General features: G+C 37.4%; 1 protein-coding gene across 10 annotated transcripts in view; it reads right to left on the minus strand.

The window, feature by feature from the left end:
- The window catches only part of TRPS1 (transcriptional repressor GATA binding 1), a 259,287-nt gene extending 248,129 nt beyond the window's left edge, over positions 1 to 11,158 (minus strand). For 3 of the 10 annotated variants that reach the window (XM_039464616.2, XM_074387073.1, XM_074387069.1), the window contains exon 1: positions 10,113 to 10,664. Coding sequence is in view for 3 of the 10 variants with exons in the window: in XM_074387066.1 (XP_074243167.1) it covers positions 8,537 to 8,594 (58 nt within the window). In the remaining 7 variants the exon portion in view is untranslated. The other 7 variants (XM_074387074.1, XM_074387071.1, XM_074387066.1 and 4 more) reach the window with 6 other exon arrangements.
- Positions 11,159 to 18,326: the final 7,168 nt, after the last annotated feature.

The following is an 18,326-nucleotide window of genomic DNA, read 5'->3' on the forward strand; positions in this document are numbered from 1 at the left end:
TTCTATGTCAGAGATATATAAATAAAGCCATATGCAGCAACCGTTCCTTATGTTATCATGGATTATACAGCATCCTAGTCACCCTTCTGTTCAGATATATACAATCTCTCTTTTAAAGAAGGAACTGAAAATGGGAAAAATAAAAACGAGGGAAATTCTAACACTAATATCTTCCCCCAGTTCTCCAGCTCTAATCATTATTGCTCTCATTTTCAAAATGTCAGTATTGCCAAGGATACACTGCCTTGTTCAGGAAGTGAGAAGAACATGGATGTTCATAATTACATGCTAACGGTGGTATACTGAATTATTCTGGGAGTAGAGTACACGATGTACATAAATGTACACAAATACATGTCACGCTCAATACAAATATGTGTAACACTAAAGAGTTAAATGTTTGACACAGTGCAAGATTATGTACACATATTTATACATAAAATGTGTACCTTATGATTTTTACTAATGACCTAAAATCTTACTGACAGCTTTCTTAAAGCTTATCAAAGTAAAAAGAAAAGGTAAAATATGTTATAAATAATTAGGGCATTCCTTCAAAAGCATAAGTTGTCTTAAAAACCAGACTTTAAAAACAGAATAAACAGTAATGGGATAGAGTAAAATAGTTTCTTATAATTGAGATTTAGATGACAGTGAGTTTCTTACAGTAATTTACCACATCATACATCCAAAGAATGTAATGCGAATGCATTCTAAATACAAAGGAGAAACATCTCTTAGTGTTTGTTTATAAGTTCCAGAAAATAGTATTTCATATTTTTCAGTCCTTGAATGTGTAACTGCTTACAGTGGCCACTTGTAGATAAATTATTTTCTAGAATCTTCCTAAGTTTGCAGAACTGAGGAGCAAATTTTGCAATAATCTTTTAAAAAGATGTACTTCTAATGTTAAGTTAAAGACAGCTTAACATCATTCTTATTTTTCTATTTACAATTTAAATCTATTTACTAACATAAAAATTCAGCAGCCAAATACAGGTGAAACATATGATTTTAAAAGACCTGAAAGGTTTATCAAGAAATAATTGATACAGAATTATTAATAATACAACAAGGAGATGAATTTATATTGAAAAGTTTAGTAATATGGGCCTTGATTAAAATTAATATATATATGACCGGTCTTAACTTGGCATCAAAAAGCAAAACAAAAACAAATGCAAAACTTTCTTTTAGGAATTTTTATATGTTCAGAGCTACTTGACAGTATTGAGAGAAAATAGGCTGGTGTATTTAATTCTTCATCTTGCAAAGCTAAAGATGATGTGCAGATAATGGCATCACAGAGTAGATACAAGTAGAATTTGCTTTTTAATTTGTTTTGTCCATCATGCTCTCAATTCAGAACCAAAATTACAATTAAATTAACCCTCAAATAGGTGTTAGGAGGCGTTAAGTAATTAAAATGGGCATTACAAAGACTAAAGTCATTTCAAAAAATATGCAGTATGTTTAAATTCCATGTAGTGCCTGTAATGTAAAAACATTCTATGCAAGTGAGACTACAGATATCTTGCACGTCCATGTACGTACTTAGTTAATATGAAGCCACAAATTCACATGTTGCACTTGTGCATAGTTCAGAGAAAAAAAGCTAAAACTAGATCAGTAAGGCTTGATGCCTGTGCACATGAAGTGTATCATGTAACAGAGAAATTAGATTCCACAAACCAACTTCTCCCATATATTTTACACTATTTATAAACGTATCTGATGTTCCATATGATACACAGAGAAATTGAAATAGCAACTCACAAGAATTCACAAAAAGCCATATTGTAGAATCCAATCAGGGAGTACATGTTATATTATGAATGTTTATTGATTTGTAAGCTTTATACATTCTTTCCAAATTCTACAAGTAAAAACAGCTCTTAAATCCTTTTTATCTTTCTTTTTCTACAGCTAAGATATTTTTAGTGTTTAAACAGCAGTTGTGGTCTTATCTATTGTCTTATACAGTACTGGATTCATTCCTGGTTAACTATAACACTCAATTTAATAACTAATAATATTGATGTTTTTTTCAAGTGTGGGACATATAGAATAGATAATATAAATATGTTTAGTATTCTTTATGATACTATCCTACCCACTATCAGGAATACAAAGTAATTAATAGATAAAACTATTATTAATGCAAACAAGAAAACCATGCTCCCCTGAAAAAGAAACAAAGAAATGGAACATAAACTGTAGATACTTGTATATTTCCTTCTAACACTGTCTAGTATAGAAGACAAATAGCTAACGATAAATCATTTGTTTATTCATGCTAAATAAATTTAATATGTACATTAACTTCTGACTTACTTAAAAGTATATGGAGTACTTTCCAGAACCTATTTGACTGTGTCAATTACCCTAGATACCAAAGTTGTTGTATTGTGTTGCTTGATGAAATAGGACACAGAGCAATCCTCAAAACCAGTATTACAAGCCTGGCAAATAGCATCACATTTGGGTGACGCACAGAATCCATCACCCTAGGGAAAAACGCATTGGGTCATAGTACAGAGTCTTTACATGTTCCATATTATTTCCACATAACGTTTTGAGATGGTAGAATTGTAAGCTATCAAGTGGTATCCCATGAAGTGACATACTCACAAACAGTCCTGTCCCTAAACTGCTCCTCTCAACAGAAATGCGACTTTTAAAAAATGACCTCAGATGCATTTCTTAAAATACACTGAAAGGTGGCATTTTGATTTATAGTTTTTTTCTTTTAAAAAAATCCTTAGTAAATTCAAAGCAGATATAAGTATTATGATAACAATTGATTCATTATGTTTAAACTCCATACTCATTTCAAACTTTTAGACTTCATAATGTAGGTCATGTAACTCCTTAAAAGATTCACGTTTCAAGCACAGAGTTAATAGTTTAGCATTCCAAATTTCACCATCAAGATGTGTCTAAGTCATATCTGTCTACATACATTCTATATATAAAATACATCTATTATAGCATGCACATGTATTGGCATTAATTCAAACATAGCAAAGCTATCGTAGATACTTCAAGCATTTCCAGGCAATTACACTGCTAGAACTTCTCTCATATTACAGGTATCCTATGACTAGCTACTAAAAGATTACACAAATCAAAATGTGTTACCTTTGTTCAAATAATGTTACTGTTCATGATACAACAGAAAATGTTATCCTTAATCTCTCAGGAACCGAGATAGAGGTGGATTCTTGGAGCAGAGATGGTTCAGAATGGTTTGAAGCAAAACCGAAACATATTGTTTAAGTAAAGCTTAAGGGGAGGGGAGCATATGCGCAATTGATGGATTTTTTTTTTTTTTTTTTTGGTATCATCTTCCACAAAGCCTCCCACCAACCCCTCCCCACCACTTACCAGTAAACAATCTGCTGATATTAAGGGACTGCAGCTCTAAACACCTCCTTTTGCCTTCTTTCCTTCTTGCTAAACTATTACTTTTCCCTCAGTTTTGAAGTAACAAACAACATTCATCAAATAAAAACTTATTGACAGACGCAGCCATAACATGAAATAGATGTTTGAAAACTTTGTAATAAATGAAATTAATCTTGACTTATTCCAAGAAACTTTCACTATGCTGTTGTGAACAACATATATATTAAGTTCCTGAAGTTTTTCTTAACAAATCTTTAACTAAAGAAGCCATGAGCAAAACAGGAATGTCTATTATTTGAGCTAGAGTCTGTAACTCTCACAAGAAAAACTGAGAAACCTATCAAGTAAATCAAAACTGTCAAGTTTCTAAGCAGAGAACACTTCAATGCCACGAATATGCGGAATACTTTTTACGATCATTATAAATGCTTTAGACTATACTCCTCCCTGTGTGACACTTAATTTTCACTATGTATTATTCCTTAAATGAGCTCTAGGTAAGGAAGGAAAACAAAATCTATCAGGAACAATTTGGGTTAAAAGCAAAGTCCAGGACAAGTAACCATAAGATTTAAACCTAAGGAACAATTCACAAAAGAAATGTCCAGACAGTACTTAGTTCTGACCCAACAAATGGGGTGGAGGGCTCCATTTCTGGGTGGAGTATCTTTCCTCAAGGAAGGGAATACTAACACAAATCTCTTTGCCCCCTAAAAAGATTTTCCTACTTGCCAGCTTCTGAAGTTGCCCTGATGTCAATCAACATCATCAAGATCTCTCTTAACTGAAGAAAGCTCTGCTTGCCTGTGCAAAGTCAGAAAGAAAGAAATTACTATTTAATAATTTTTTTAAAAAAGGACAGAAAAGAAACTAAAAATATTGCTTGATAATTAGGGTAAAAGATCATCTAAAATTGTAAGAAAAAAAGAGCTGCCCGCAGAAATGCACTGACCCTTAAAATTAGTGTTTTCAATCTTAAAATGTATTTTTGTAAAGTTTCACCTGTGCACGTAAAAATGATTAACGTCACAAGTAAACTTCCACATTTTAGGCACTTTCTAACAGGTGTCACATTCTTTATATAAACACATTCTTTGACCTGTGGTCATTGATAACCTTAATTAATTAATCTCAATTGAAACAAAAACCGAGTTTTTTCTAAATAAGAAAGAAATAATGCAACGCAAATACCCACCCTCCCCAAAACCCAAAAACTGTTTAAGTTACGGTAACCTGAAATGCACCAGCCATCACAAAGAGCAATTGGAGAAATCCAGCAGTGCTCAGCAGGAAAGATTTTTAATAACAGATTGAAAAACAAGAATAAAAATAACTGCATCAACAGAGTCTTTCTTCCTCAGGCCACAAGCCCGTTCTTACTTGAACTTTTTTTTTTTTTTTTTAATGGCATTTTGGCCACTAAAACCAATCCAGAACATTATTAAAAGTTAAAAGCTACCAATTACTTCTGTCTGTTCTTTTAAAGCAAAGTTTGGCATTACGTCAGTTGGTTTAAAGAAAACAAGAAAGAGAGAGAGAAAGAGTAGGAGAGAAAGTTTCCTGCTTGTATAAACTAAACCACCAGGGAAGGTGTCTAGCCACTTGTAAAGTATTTACTGCAGGTTTTTTAAAAGCTAGAAACATTTTAAAAATTAAAAGTTTATTATTATTATTTTTAGTGAAATACACTTTAGAACGACAAGTGTATCCTAATGTCTTCTTTGGGGTGTCTTAATGTTATTTGTATTTCAGTTATAGCTTGGAATCAGAAAATGACTTCAAACAATGCTACAAATTTGAAGTACATAGATAATTTCACCTTTAGTTTTGCTATTTGGATTTGTGCTCTTGGAAAAAGGAAAAAAAAAAAAAAAGGTAGTATAGCAAAAAGTGACCGCTACGATAATAGCTACTATATGATGCAGGGACCAGTCAAGTTTCTTCACCTAACTAATGCTAACAATTCAAATGGTTTTCACCTGTAGATCCCACTGCAACTTCAGAGATTCCTTGAGCTCAAAGATCTCTTTCTAACCAAAGTCAAGTGCTACATTATTATGTCCATCAAAAAAGCAAACTTAAGGCCAAATTCCGTTCTCAGGAATAGGAGAATCACTGAGCACTATAACAGCTCAAAAAGTGATCATAATAATAAAATTGAAAATATTATTTATAAAGGTCATAAATAATAGAATATTTTATACAAACAAATGACATTGGCCCTACCTACATTGGAGGATAAATTTTAAAAAATAGTTTATTTCCTCTGCAGCACTATTTGCTATTGGACAATGGTATAAAACAAGACTTGGTATTTTAGCATATTTACTTTAATCCACTGGTTACAGTTTTCAGGAAACAAATTATTTTTAAAATTACACTACAACAAACCTCTGTGTTAATTTTTAATGTAAATAATTGCAAAGTATGTTAGTATTTTCTATACATGACAAGTACTCTTAAATAATTAGATTAAATGTCTACTTGGCAAATGCTAGAGAAGAGCATCTTTATATCTAAGGGGAACTAAAAAATTCCATAAATCATAACTATTATAGTAACAAAGAATTCACTTATTTCTGTATAATAACAAAAGATAAATGTCATTTTCACATAGATAAGCCATCAAAGTAAAAACAAGTCTACGTATGTTGTCATTAATTTCTCAAAACTTCAACAAATAGTAAAATAAGGATGATAAGTGACTAAACAAGACTCAGAATTAGTTATCAATGGTATTCGTAGTTATCATCAGCAAAAGAGGGAGAAAAAGGAAACCTATTACCTGAAAGCTTGACCTAGCAAGGATGAACAACAAAAACGAGCCCACAAATCTTCCCCCCACCTTTTTTTTTTTTTATCAAATTGATTGTAACTTGTGAGCTTCAATATTTGGGACAGAACTGTCTGAGTTTATAGTTTTCTATGCCTGCTAAAAACAGATGCAGACTACCACACTAGCTGTCCTGCGGAAACTAAATTAAGGAAAGGCAAATACCAAGTGGAAAGTTGTCAGCCTGTTGAATGAATGGCTTCATTTTACACACCAGAGAAATCTTAATAAGAATATGTTTTAATGTAAGCCAGTCATTTTATTTTAAGTTCATCCCTTATTACAAAAATAAATTTTCCTTTAAATCAATTATAGCCACCTGCCCATAACTTTCTTAAAGTCTACTTTGTTTTACACACAATAGCATAGTGTTGTACATTATCACTGCTATTCCAAAGAACTGAAGTTAAAATATAATTATTTTACAACATTTGTGTTGTGAAAAATATTTAAAGTCCAGTTATCAGTATTTATTCCAATTTCAAATGTGAAATGAAGTTCTAGCTGAGAAACAATTTGCTGTAAGTCCTCTGAAAACTTTCAGTAATGTTTATTTACTTCAACAAAAAAGGCAAGACAAGAGTTTTTAAAAATCTACACTCTTTGGTTTGCTTTCTTAATAAAAATGTACAGATACAAATCAATTATTGTGGTTTGTATCTCTGTACATACATATACATATACATCTAATAATAGTAGTGATAATAGAACTATCACTGAAATACTAGAATCGTAAAAGCTGCTTTTCTACAGATGCATTTCCCTGTTCTAAAGGTTTTCCTTATGAATGAAGATTTCCTTATAGGAAAGATCTATATGACATAAATCAGAATAAACTCGGTAGTGCTAGGTGACTTAAATAATACTGAAAATATGGTAGTAGTATGTGTAACTCATTTAGGATTAGCACACCGATTCAGATCCTAAACTGGTTTTCCAACACGTATGCAGAAAGCTTTATAAAATCATTTAAAATATTAGTGATCGAAATCCTAAACTCTAAACTCAGCTCAGACTTCACAGCTACCACGACACTCTTCTCCTTCCTTAAATGTTACCTTTAAGAAACAAAGGACAAAACCTAAATAGTAGCACAGACCCTTACAGCATCTAGAATTCAAAGGAGTGGCAAACTTTGTGTTAGTAACTTGCTACGTTCCACCACTTATTCAAAAAGTGTTAAACTTAGCTATTATGTGTGTAAAAGCAGTCTACACATATATATCCTAACATCTAACATACATATCAGGAAGCCATAAACATCAGCTCGCCGGTATAAATAATACTTTGCCAACAGAGTACTAATGAAGCTTCCGAAGGCCTCACATTTCGAGAAATCAAGTTATAACATTGGCATTAAGACTCTATTTCCCCCTCAGGAGTTTTATTTTCACGTTATTAACATCCAGAAATAATCGTCAAACTTTAGATGTTAGTAGCCTTGCATATTAAAACGAATCCAGAGATGTTTTTATCCAAAGGTATAGCTTTAAAAGGAGTTACGAAATCCAAGGAGAGAGAAACTCTAAGAATATATTTGACTTCTTAAGATTAAGCACATCATTAATAAACTTTCACTTAAAGGTAAAAAAAAAAAAAAAAAAAAAATCCTCAAAATGTTGGTATCATTTCCAGACTGTCCTGTCAGCATCATAACTTACAGGAAACGCTTCATCTTCCCATACAAACCCTGTATTTATTCACAACCCTGGCATACTTGGGGAAAGAAAAAAAAAAAAAAAGCCCACACGATTTTAGATCCTGTTTGCCTTTTTGCATTAACTGGTGGAATATCTGAGAGAGCCTTCTAAGCAAATGGGCAGCATGTAAAACTTCACAACAGTGAGTTCAGAAACTTTCATTCTCATTTCGTCCACGTCAAGAACTGGCTGCCCGCATCACTTTCCTTTGCTGTCCCTTGCATTTTTAACTCTGGCAGCCTTTTCTAAATGATCAACTTTTTCTAAAACCAGCAGGAAAGTAACATGATGCCAGCAAGATCCATAGGTTTTAGCTTCAGAGCTGGAGGACTTTGAAGAATTGTTGGAAGGCTCCTATTTTATTTTTGCTTTGAACAATCAAGTTTTAGCCAACAAGCAGGCCTAGAGTTATCATTTCTTTGTAATTTTGTCTCAAGCCCTATCTGTATTTTTCTTTTGTACTTATTATCTCTCCCAGACCCCTTCCTGTTCACCTGGTGCGTTTACAAAAGTTCAATGAAGCTACAAAAGTTCAATGAATAGGCCTAACTTGACTCAGATTTAACTTCTCCGCTGAGCTTCTCACTTCACTTACCTCGCTTAAACTCTAGCCGTGATTTTCCAAAATGGGATAAGAATGAATATTCTATCATAATTTAGAGTCATCATTAAGATCCATGGCTTACTCAAGAACTTTCAAAGCATCAGTTCTGAGGCCTAAAAAGATAGAGGGAAGTAAAGCAGGTCCTAAAATTTAAAAAGTCCAAGATTCCCTCTGAAACCCACCAGTCCTTCTCACCCTCTAACTTAAATTGCTTTAGAGTCCTAGGGCCATAAAACAGTTACTGACTTCCCTGCGGAAAGGAGAAAACACCACCATCTCAGACAGGTACTAACAGAAAAGCTTTCCCAGCCACAAAAACAGCTCTGCACTTCAAACAGCTCCCACCTCCGCCTCACCCTCAAATTATTCATGGGGTCCTATTATCCTGGAGTTATCTGAAGGGACAGGGGTGTTTGCCTTTGCCATTCAAAGATGCGTTTCTCTAGATCCCAAACAGGAACTAGACAGAAGGCAAAAGCGTCTGTCCGCCTGGTTGTCCCACTGCTGTCAGGCATTTAATCACCGGCCAGTGTCCCCTGACCCGCGGGACACATGGCGCATCAACCGCACCGCAGAGGAAGTCTGCCCTTTCCTCAGCCCCTACGGAAGCGCCCGGGCTGCAAGGCCCTGCCACATGCTACCGACAGGGCACAGACCCCTCGGCCAAGCTGTCCTGGGCCGCTCTGAGGCGGGTGCACCAAGGGGTGCGACACCCGCCTTCTCCAGCCCAGCTGGGCCTTTAAGGGAAAAAAGTTTGAAGCCTGCCTTTGCAAACTCTTCAAAGCCAAAGGCAGTCCTGTGCTGTTTACCCACTTTGGGGACCACACGGAGGCCCCTCTCGGAGACCCTCCCGACCCTCTCGAGTTCGCCCAACTTACTACTCTGCATGCTGGTGGCTAGTTTGCGCCCCGCTTGTCAGGAGCCCCCAGAAAACTTGCAGTGGCGGCGGCGGCGGCGGCCCCTCGGGTCCAACCACCTCCAGCTCCTCGGCTGCGCCCGGTAGGAGAGAATTAAAATCAGCCAGAGAGAGACAGCGAGGGGGAGTGGGGCCGTGAGGGGGAGGGGGCACCGGCCTGAAACTTCTTTTTTTGGCAAATGGGGATTTGTTTTTCCTCCTCCCCGGCGGCTGAACTTGACCCTGCTGACTCCAGGGGCTACTGCAGTTTGAAGTCACTGGTTTCCAAGGCTCTGATGCCTCAGACCCACAAAAAGGAGGAGAAGAAGCGGGGAAAAGGGAGCAGAAGAGAAGAAAGAAAGAAAGAAATCACACGCGTAAAAAGGAAGAAAGAAAATGCATGTGAAACCCGAGAAGCCTGCGCTTGGCTTTCTGCACACTCTCCCTCGGCTTTTTTTTTTTTTTTTTTTTTTTTTTTTTTTTTTTTTTTTTTCAAAGAAAGTCACTTTTAATTCCCAGGGCTCCCCGCTCGCGATCGCCCACATTTTGCGCACACACGAGCGGGCGCTACACTCGCGTCGCGGCGCTCCGGGCCCGGCGGAGGGGAGCCCGCGCCCCCTGCGCCCCCCGCGGCCCCCGGCCCCGCGGCCCGCCCGGGCCTCCCCTCCTTACCTGTTGATTAATCGTCAAGAACACCCTCGGCAGCCCGAAAGATGGTGGCGCGGCGGCCAAAGCCATGAACCGTCTTCTGTTGTTTGCAGAGTTGATCTTGGATTATTTTTTTGGGGGGGAGAGAAAAAGGTCTTTCCTGCCTCCCCCCCTTCCTCTCCCTCCCCCCCTTATTAAAAAAAAAGAGAGAGAGAGAGAGAGAGAAAGAGAGAGAGAAAGAGAAAGGAAATAGAGCAAGGATGTGCCCGGTGCCGGGTGGGAGAGGGGAGGGGGTGTTGTTTTTTGTTTAAAAAAAAAAGAAAAGAAAAGAAATAGGAAGGCGAGAGAGCGACCGAGAGGACGCGAGGTCTGGAGAAACGAGCAGCACCAAAAAAGAGGACGCCGGAGATTGCAGCGAGATCGGGTCTTTATCAGAAATGTTATCGCTTGTCAGGACCTCAGTCTCCGCGCATTACGTCAGTTTCAAGACACCAACACTATTAATATCAAAGGAGCCTTCGCGGAGGAAAGCGCCACCCCAGACCGAGCTCTCCCTTAAAGAGACAGCGCGCGTCCCCGCGCCGCCGCCGCCGCCCCGCCCGGCCCCGAGCACCCGCCGCCGCCGCCGCCCGCCGGGACCGGCCCCGGCCGCGGCCAGCCGGCTGCGCGAGAACTTCGCCCGAGTCGGAGCGCCGCAAATGAGCGCGGCGCGGTGCGGCGACCCGGCTGCCTCCCCGCCCCGCCTCCCCCCCCTCCCTCCCCCACCTCCCGTCTGCGAACGTGCGGGCTGGAAAAGGAGGAACGTCCGAACGCGTTAGGAGGGCAGTGCTCGAGACGGGGACTTACCTTGGGGGAGTTGGGGGGCAGGTGGGGGGCCGCGCGCGACCGCCCCGCCGACGTTCCCCAGGCGCGCGGGGATGCTCCCAGAAACAATCACAAGAACTCCCAAAGTCCTTTTACCTTCTCCGCGGCTACTTTCCCTTCCCTCTCCCAATTAAAGGACGCAGGATGTGTGTCTGTGCGTGTGCGCCCCCTCCCCCGCCCTTTATCCGTGGCCAGAAGTCTCAGGACACCTAGCTGGTGATCAGCGTCTCCCATGCTCTTCAAGCAGGAAGGCTGGAGGAGAACAACTTGAACTCTATCCTGAGTTGGAGAAGTGCGGACTGGGGTTGCTATGGTTTTCTGAGCTAAAGAGAAGCCAGAAACTCAATGGGTGCTTTAAGGGGGTACCACAAAATAGACAAAATGGGAACATTTTTCAGATGCCGCAAGATTAATACGTGCAGTTTGGGGTTTTAGTAGCAGATAAGGAACTCTGAATTAAGCGTGACATTCTTTTTTACCTACTTTACATCTCCATCTACTCTCATTGTTAAGAGAAATTGCCTCAACATAAAGTTCACTGGATTGAGCTTTTTTTTTTTTTTTTTTTTTTTTTTTTTTTTTTTTTTTGACTTCTAAAGATCAACAATGCATAAAACATTACCATGACAGGATTCAAAGTATAGTAGGTGTTAAAAACTAAGTAAACATTTCTTGGGCGTTTGGACTTCATTTTCTTCAGTTGGGTGACTTTAAGTGGCATGTTTTTCCTCAGCTGAAAGTCAGTTTAAAGTAATTTTGTGCTAAAAGGAGAAACATCTTTCCTTTTCTAAACTACAAAATGATTAAAATTAGAGTTTTAGAGAGGTACAATCATGAACCTGAGAGCCGAAGATGAAGTAATTTCCTCCAAAATATTTTTCACTTAATGATTCTTGCATCTTTTTAGAGAAAAGATGGGTATATTTTCCAAACATACTATTATCAGAAGTGAAAAAGCCAGTCACATTAAAAAATTAAAACTGAAGCAGGTGCTTTTAGAACCTTACTCTTTTTTCTCTATGGTCTTTATTTAATATACCTAGTCAAGCAGATACGTGATTTTTTTGTAGCACATTTATTCCAGAAGTATTTTGGTACCGTTTCCCATACACTCTTTATGAGTAGAAAAGCAATAATTCTTTTGCAATAGAGAAACTAGTCAGGTGAAAAAGTAGTCAAAATACAGTTTCACAATGAAGCAAACAATATATTCCCTAAAGGAGAGAGAAGACAATGAACCTCATATGCTTGGAGTTATTCATATGTTATCATCCATTGAAATTAATTTGGGAACAGAGTTAGATTTATATATAGTCCTGCATGCAGGGAAAATTACTATCAAAATCTTCAGTAAATCTCATAGTCAGCTACTAATGACCACCTGCATATTTCCACACTGGAGTCATTTAATACTGTCCACCACCGATTTCCACTGTAAAAAGTATTCATATATTAAATATAGACCTTTTATTTTCTTTTTTTAAGCCATAAATTAACTTGCCGACTTTTATGGAAATACGCACGGCACAGTGAGAAGCATTTTTATTAAAGGAGAAAAATAAGGATCTGAGTGAAACATTCTTTAGCCATGACTAACTAAAAATATTAAATAAATTTTGAAATATATATTCAAATAGTCAGACTGTCTATATTTAAAGGGTTAATATCACCTAAAGCTGCTGAAGCTGGTATCTAATTGATAAAATCTGGGGCTATAGCATCTTAGCAAAGTTAAATAGTACAATTTATCACAAGGATTAGGCCCCTAATCTCCCTCTGCTCCCCAAGATTTAAATGACATTTTAAAAGGGGAAGTGATCTTCCTCTCCATCACCCACAAATCTAAGGCAATCATCAAGACTGTAAATTTATTCACACGAAACAATCATTGATTAAATTGGTTCAAAAAAAAATGAAATTACATGCTTTTGCAAGCACAAAGCCCTTGAGATGGCTGGTGTTTTTCCACCTGTAATAATACAAAATTTGACCATTAAGTGTACCCAAAATTACATATTATATGAAAAGTTAAAGCCAAAGGTCTCAGGGTGAATTATGTCTTTTAATTGAAAGGATAAAGTTACACGTCAGGTACTGAAGCCAACAAATTCATGGTCACTTAAAAATTTAATGAATGAAGTTTCACGGACTCAATCTTGCTGAAGTTTTCCTGAGAAATGTAGAATCTCTTCATGTTACTTTTTGTATTTCAAGTTAGAGTAGAGCAGATCAATCTGCTGTCTGTATCAATTCATTTACATTAACCACAAAGGATCTGTAGAGAAGTTAATAAAAGCACAAATATTTTTGTAAACTTTTCAAGCAAATTATTTATTTATGAAATAATTTATGAAGAAGATTTTTACCTTATGCTTTAGATATATTACATGTGCTCTTGATTGACCCAATATGTTTAAGCTCAAAGGCCCTCATAGCATTTTTTAATTCTAGTAGGAATATTTCAAAACAACCAACTAATACATGAGGTCATAATTGTTTGACAGTTGTTTTTAATATATAAAATAAGTTACGTATATTGTTTTCCTTGAAATGTTTGTTGATTTGTTTTTCTAGGCCTGACATTTGCAAGGCAGAAACTGAATTAGGGGAAATAGTAAAGATTTATTTACATTTAATACCTTCTGCTGTCAAACATATGCAAAACTCTTAAAACTATTCTCTTATTTGCAACACATTTCTGAACAATGAGGACTGGATGTTAAAATGACAACCTGTGCTTTTACAGGACACACCAGAAAATAAAGACATTATTAAGAGAAAGAAAAAAGCGAACAAAAGAAGCAAATTTTAATTAAAATAATTTCCTTGTCATCTTTCATAATTTCTTGAATTATGGAATCTTCTCTCCTGGATGTAGCACTGATGAAACAGTTCCTCAAGCTGTATTATTAATGCATATTATCCATCAAAATGACGTAATATACTTTTTCTGTTTTATTATTTAAATATTCTTTTTCCCCCTTTTCTTGTAGTTTATTCAGCAGAGATACAAAGAGGGATTAGTAGTTGAGCACAAGCATACTTGTTTTACATTTTCAACCTTTTAGTGCACTACTTACAGTTCCAGTGCCTGTAATCATACCTGATGGAACACGTATTTCAGAAATGTAATCCAACTGTTTACCCTAACACGTCATAAATTGCAATTCCTGTTAGAAACCTCAAAGATTGACAACCCTTGGTCCTAAATGCCGACTGCTCTAACATATACTATCAAGAAAACATTTATGTATTATTTACTTTCTAGTTAGTCCTACCTCATATGAAATGGAAGACCATTTGCCTTCCAGCATATCAAAAGCAATTATTGAAATACTCTGCCTTCCTTCATGGTAACACCTGAAGGAACAGAGGCACTATCAGAGAGGAACTACCCTAAGTCTATTTCTTCCCGCAATCGCTCGGCAATCAACCTTTAAAAATAGACTCGTTCACACAAATTATTATCGTTCTCCAAACTACCTATGGCTGAACACCTCTGGGCGAATTTATTAAAGAAAATTTCAGCTTTAAATAGCCTGTATCTGGTATTTAAATTCACACTTACACTTGCCAATCTTCCCCCTGCAATATCAGGCAATTGCCTAGTTAAACAGATGGGCCTTGCAGCCCACCCTAAAAGCCAACAAACGTGGGCATTATTTAATTAAAAAGGGAAACAAATTTCAGAGGTGTAGACACACACACACACACACACACACACACACACACACACACACACAATTCCTGACTGGGATCAATCCCAGAATAAAAATATCTATTCTTGTTTTTTCATTAGGTTTTATGAATTCCAACCATATACTATCCACTGGATTGAAAGAACTAAATGAGATCATTCAGTGGTGTATACTCAAACCAAATCTCTACGGGAAATAGCTGAACTCATTTCCTTTCTCTCAAGTAAGAGAGAACATTTACATCGGAATTAACCCAGATTCAACTCTTCTCCCTCTGACATTGAAGAGTAGGTGTTTTCCAATGTTCTTCCTATTTCTAACCCCTGCTTCGTTATCCTCTGCTGCTTAACACTCTCGTCCCACCCACCATTCCATACTTACGCAATAAAATCTCAGTTGTACATAACCAAACTCAACAACTGATTTTGCCTGAATTTCAGACTAAAATAGTCTACTAGAAACTCAAATTTAATATGTTCAATATCATATTTAAGAAAGAGGAGACTATAAAGACAGACAACATGGAAGCAGGAAGGAAACAGGCAAACCCTATCTCTGTTCAAAGCGTGAGTCATCCAGACCAGAAACCTCAGGATTTTGACATCTTTGGCAATACCTTCTCCCATAGGCCCCACATCCATTTACTAGTCCTCTATTGCTTCTTTTTAAAAGGTGTTTGTTCCTGTTACCACCTTTCTTTTCATCCACAGAGATCCTTCTCAAATTCAAAAGTTAAAATCTTTCTTAAGACAGGCAATTGAATGTCTCATCCCTACTCTAACTCCTCATGACCTACGACAAAAATTTCATGACTCTCCACTGCCAGAAGAATAACCCCAAAAAGCTTAGAGCCTTCAAGTTCTTTCATGATCTAAGCCAAAATGGCTTTCTTCACTCAATTCTTCCACACAGACCACCCTCAACCACTGACTGACTCGCCATTCCCCAGATACAACTACCATTTCAGAATGTCTTGGCTTATGCTTACACAGCGAACTCACTTGAAAGGCTTTAACGGGCCTTTTATGCCAAATCTCCATGTACATATCCTCTCCTCTCCTAAAGTCAAATTGAGATTCTGCCTTTCTCGTAGCCTTCGTCAAATTCCAAATTGTCATCAGCAGTGTGAGAACTAAGATGCTGTAGGATTTGCTTCCATATCTAAGTAGCAGTTCATCACAGTAACGTCTATGATATTTTCCCTTGACTTACCTCCCTCCCCTGCTAAACTGAAAGATTCCTGAGGGCAGAAAACCCTGAAATCATAGTTACTCAGTAACATCTGTTGAATCTGGAGATTGGATCAACCTCTTTGAATTCTACCTAGAAACACACCTTTGAGCCCAGGTTTCAAATGTTCTGTATGGCTCACTCTTTCTTTCATTTCCTTCCCTCCCTCCCTCCCTCTCTCCCTCCCTTCCTTCCTTCCTCCTCCTCCCTACCTCCCTCCTTCCTTCTCTCCTTCCTTCTCTCCCTCTTCCCTCTTTCTTTTTTCTCTTTCTTTCCTTCTTTCTTTCTCTTTCTTTCTTCTTTTCTCTCTCTGTCTCTCCCTCCCTCCCTCTCTCCCTCCATCTCCCTCCTTCTCCCTCTTTCTTTCTTTCATACATATGGGCTGATGCATCATGTACTAATTGAAGCTTCTGGGTGGTCTTCATCTCAGCTACATATTTTTGGCAATGTATCAGAGGAGACGTTTGTCCTCTTCTGAAATATTGTCCTCATTACCATTAAGTTTTGGTTTATAATTCCATGTTGCTCTAAAAATAGAGACTTAAATGATTCTTAAATCCAAGGCATTAAAATATGGGAGTATTGAAAATGAGGCTGAAAGCAGAGAAATTTTAGATGGAAAGGGATTATTTGTAGTTATAGAAGCCAGGAGTGTGAATTAGGAAAGTTATAAAAGAAAGGTAGGAATAAGCAACCTCTTTAGACATTAATGCTGTTTTTTTCTCTCTGTTTTTTAACATTAAAATATTGAATCATTTTAGGATAGTTCAAAATATTCATAGTTATTAAGTTTTGCAGATGTTAAACTCTCAAATGTTTATGTGATATTTAATTAATTTTATACATCCAAATGTCCAGGTTCCAGCAGAGATCCCATTTCATAATGTTCTATGAATCCTACGAAAGTGTGTGTGTGAGCATATTTGTGTGTATATACATGGACATATGTCTGGGAGTGCATGAGCATCTGGCAAATGAAAACCCCTGTTTAGCTTATGTTCCATCTTGGAAGTCACACAATTAACTTATCCTCAATACATCCAGACAAGTTGAATGGACTGCTCCATCAAGAGCCACATAGGCATTGCTAAATGATCACATGATAAGTAATAGTTATTATCTTCACTCTAAATGTTATTCATCTGTAACTCTACACTAATTAGAAGACGGTAAACTGTCAGCTTCTGGAAGGAAGCCACTTTCCACATTCTCTGCTCTGTGCCATGAGAGGAGGAACACTTTATCACCTGGTCTCTCTTGCCATCTAGGTTCTGGGGGCTTTTGGCCAGTGGTATCATTAGATCAGAGAACAGGAAGAGATACATACAATGTACTTATCCCCCTGGCTCCTTTCTCTCATGTTGGGCAGCCCTTATTTTGATGGCTATATTTACAGGGTTCTAGTACTAAGTTCCTCCCCTGTGGTTTTAGTCCTGAGAGTTGAAGCTTCTTCTGGCTGTTACTAGGCCCTGAGTGTTTCGCCATCTCTTCTTGGCTTCCTTAATCCTACTCATACCTTTTTGTAAATGACCCTTCATTAAATTCTCTTTAATTACTCCTGTGAGTGTGCCTTGTGTTATCTGCCTGGACTCTTATTTACATAGAGGACTTGTGATAAAATCATCTTTGCACCCTAGAGTCTAACATCATTTTTATAATATAATTCAGTAAAACAATTACATGTTGAGTAACTACTGCGTGCCAGACACTGTTTAGATATTGGGTACCCCAGTGGTAAATGAGCTGACATGGTTCCTACCGTATGGATTTTATGATCTAATTAAGTGCTTCATAAACAATCTTGGGTATTTTAAAAATACAAATGGAGAGGCCTCACTTACTGAATGTACATCCCTAGAGCTGGGATCAGAGAATTTAATTTTAATAAGCAGACCATGTGATTATTGTATTCATTAAAGTATGAGAGAAAGAGTAATCTTTTGACCATGGTAAGTATTGAATAATCTGTTACAAATATAAAAATACAAAGTAAGGACTTAATAAATGTTAGTTGAATTAACATATGAGGCATGAATTAATGTTGAGAAGAAGGTGGTTGAGATATGGAGAGTGAGTTCATTAATAGTGGATTACAATGCTTAGGGTACCACCTTTTCAGGGAGTGGGCAAAAGTTGAGGGTAGGAGATGCTCTACATACTGTGCTAATTGGGCTCCATTGTGTATACGCATATCCCTGTTTCATCCTCTGTAGCAAGTATTCTCAAATCTACTGTAGCAGTCCCAGCTGCTGGGTTTCCCTAGCAGAGCAGAGCCCTGGGCAATTGTTCCAATTTGCTCTAGTCTAGACTCTGGAGACAGCTCTGTCTCGAAAGAGAAGCACGGACACTGGTAGTCCAAAGTTAATTAAGTTAGCAAGATAAACAAGGTAAGAGTGCTGGGAATAAGGGGAATTTCTTGAGCCTCAAAAAATTCACAAATTAGAGA

The sequence above is a fragment of the Saimiri boliviensis genome, chromosome 15, assembly GCF_048565385.1.
Source record: "Saimiri boliviensis isolate mSaiBol1 chromosome 15, mSaiBol1.pri, whole genome shotgun sequence".
Taxonomy (NCBI): Eukaryota; Metazoa; Chordata; class Mammalia; order Primates; family Cebidae; genus Saimiri; species Saimiri boliviensis.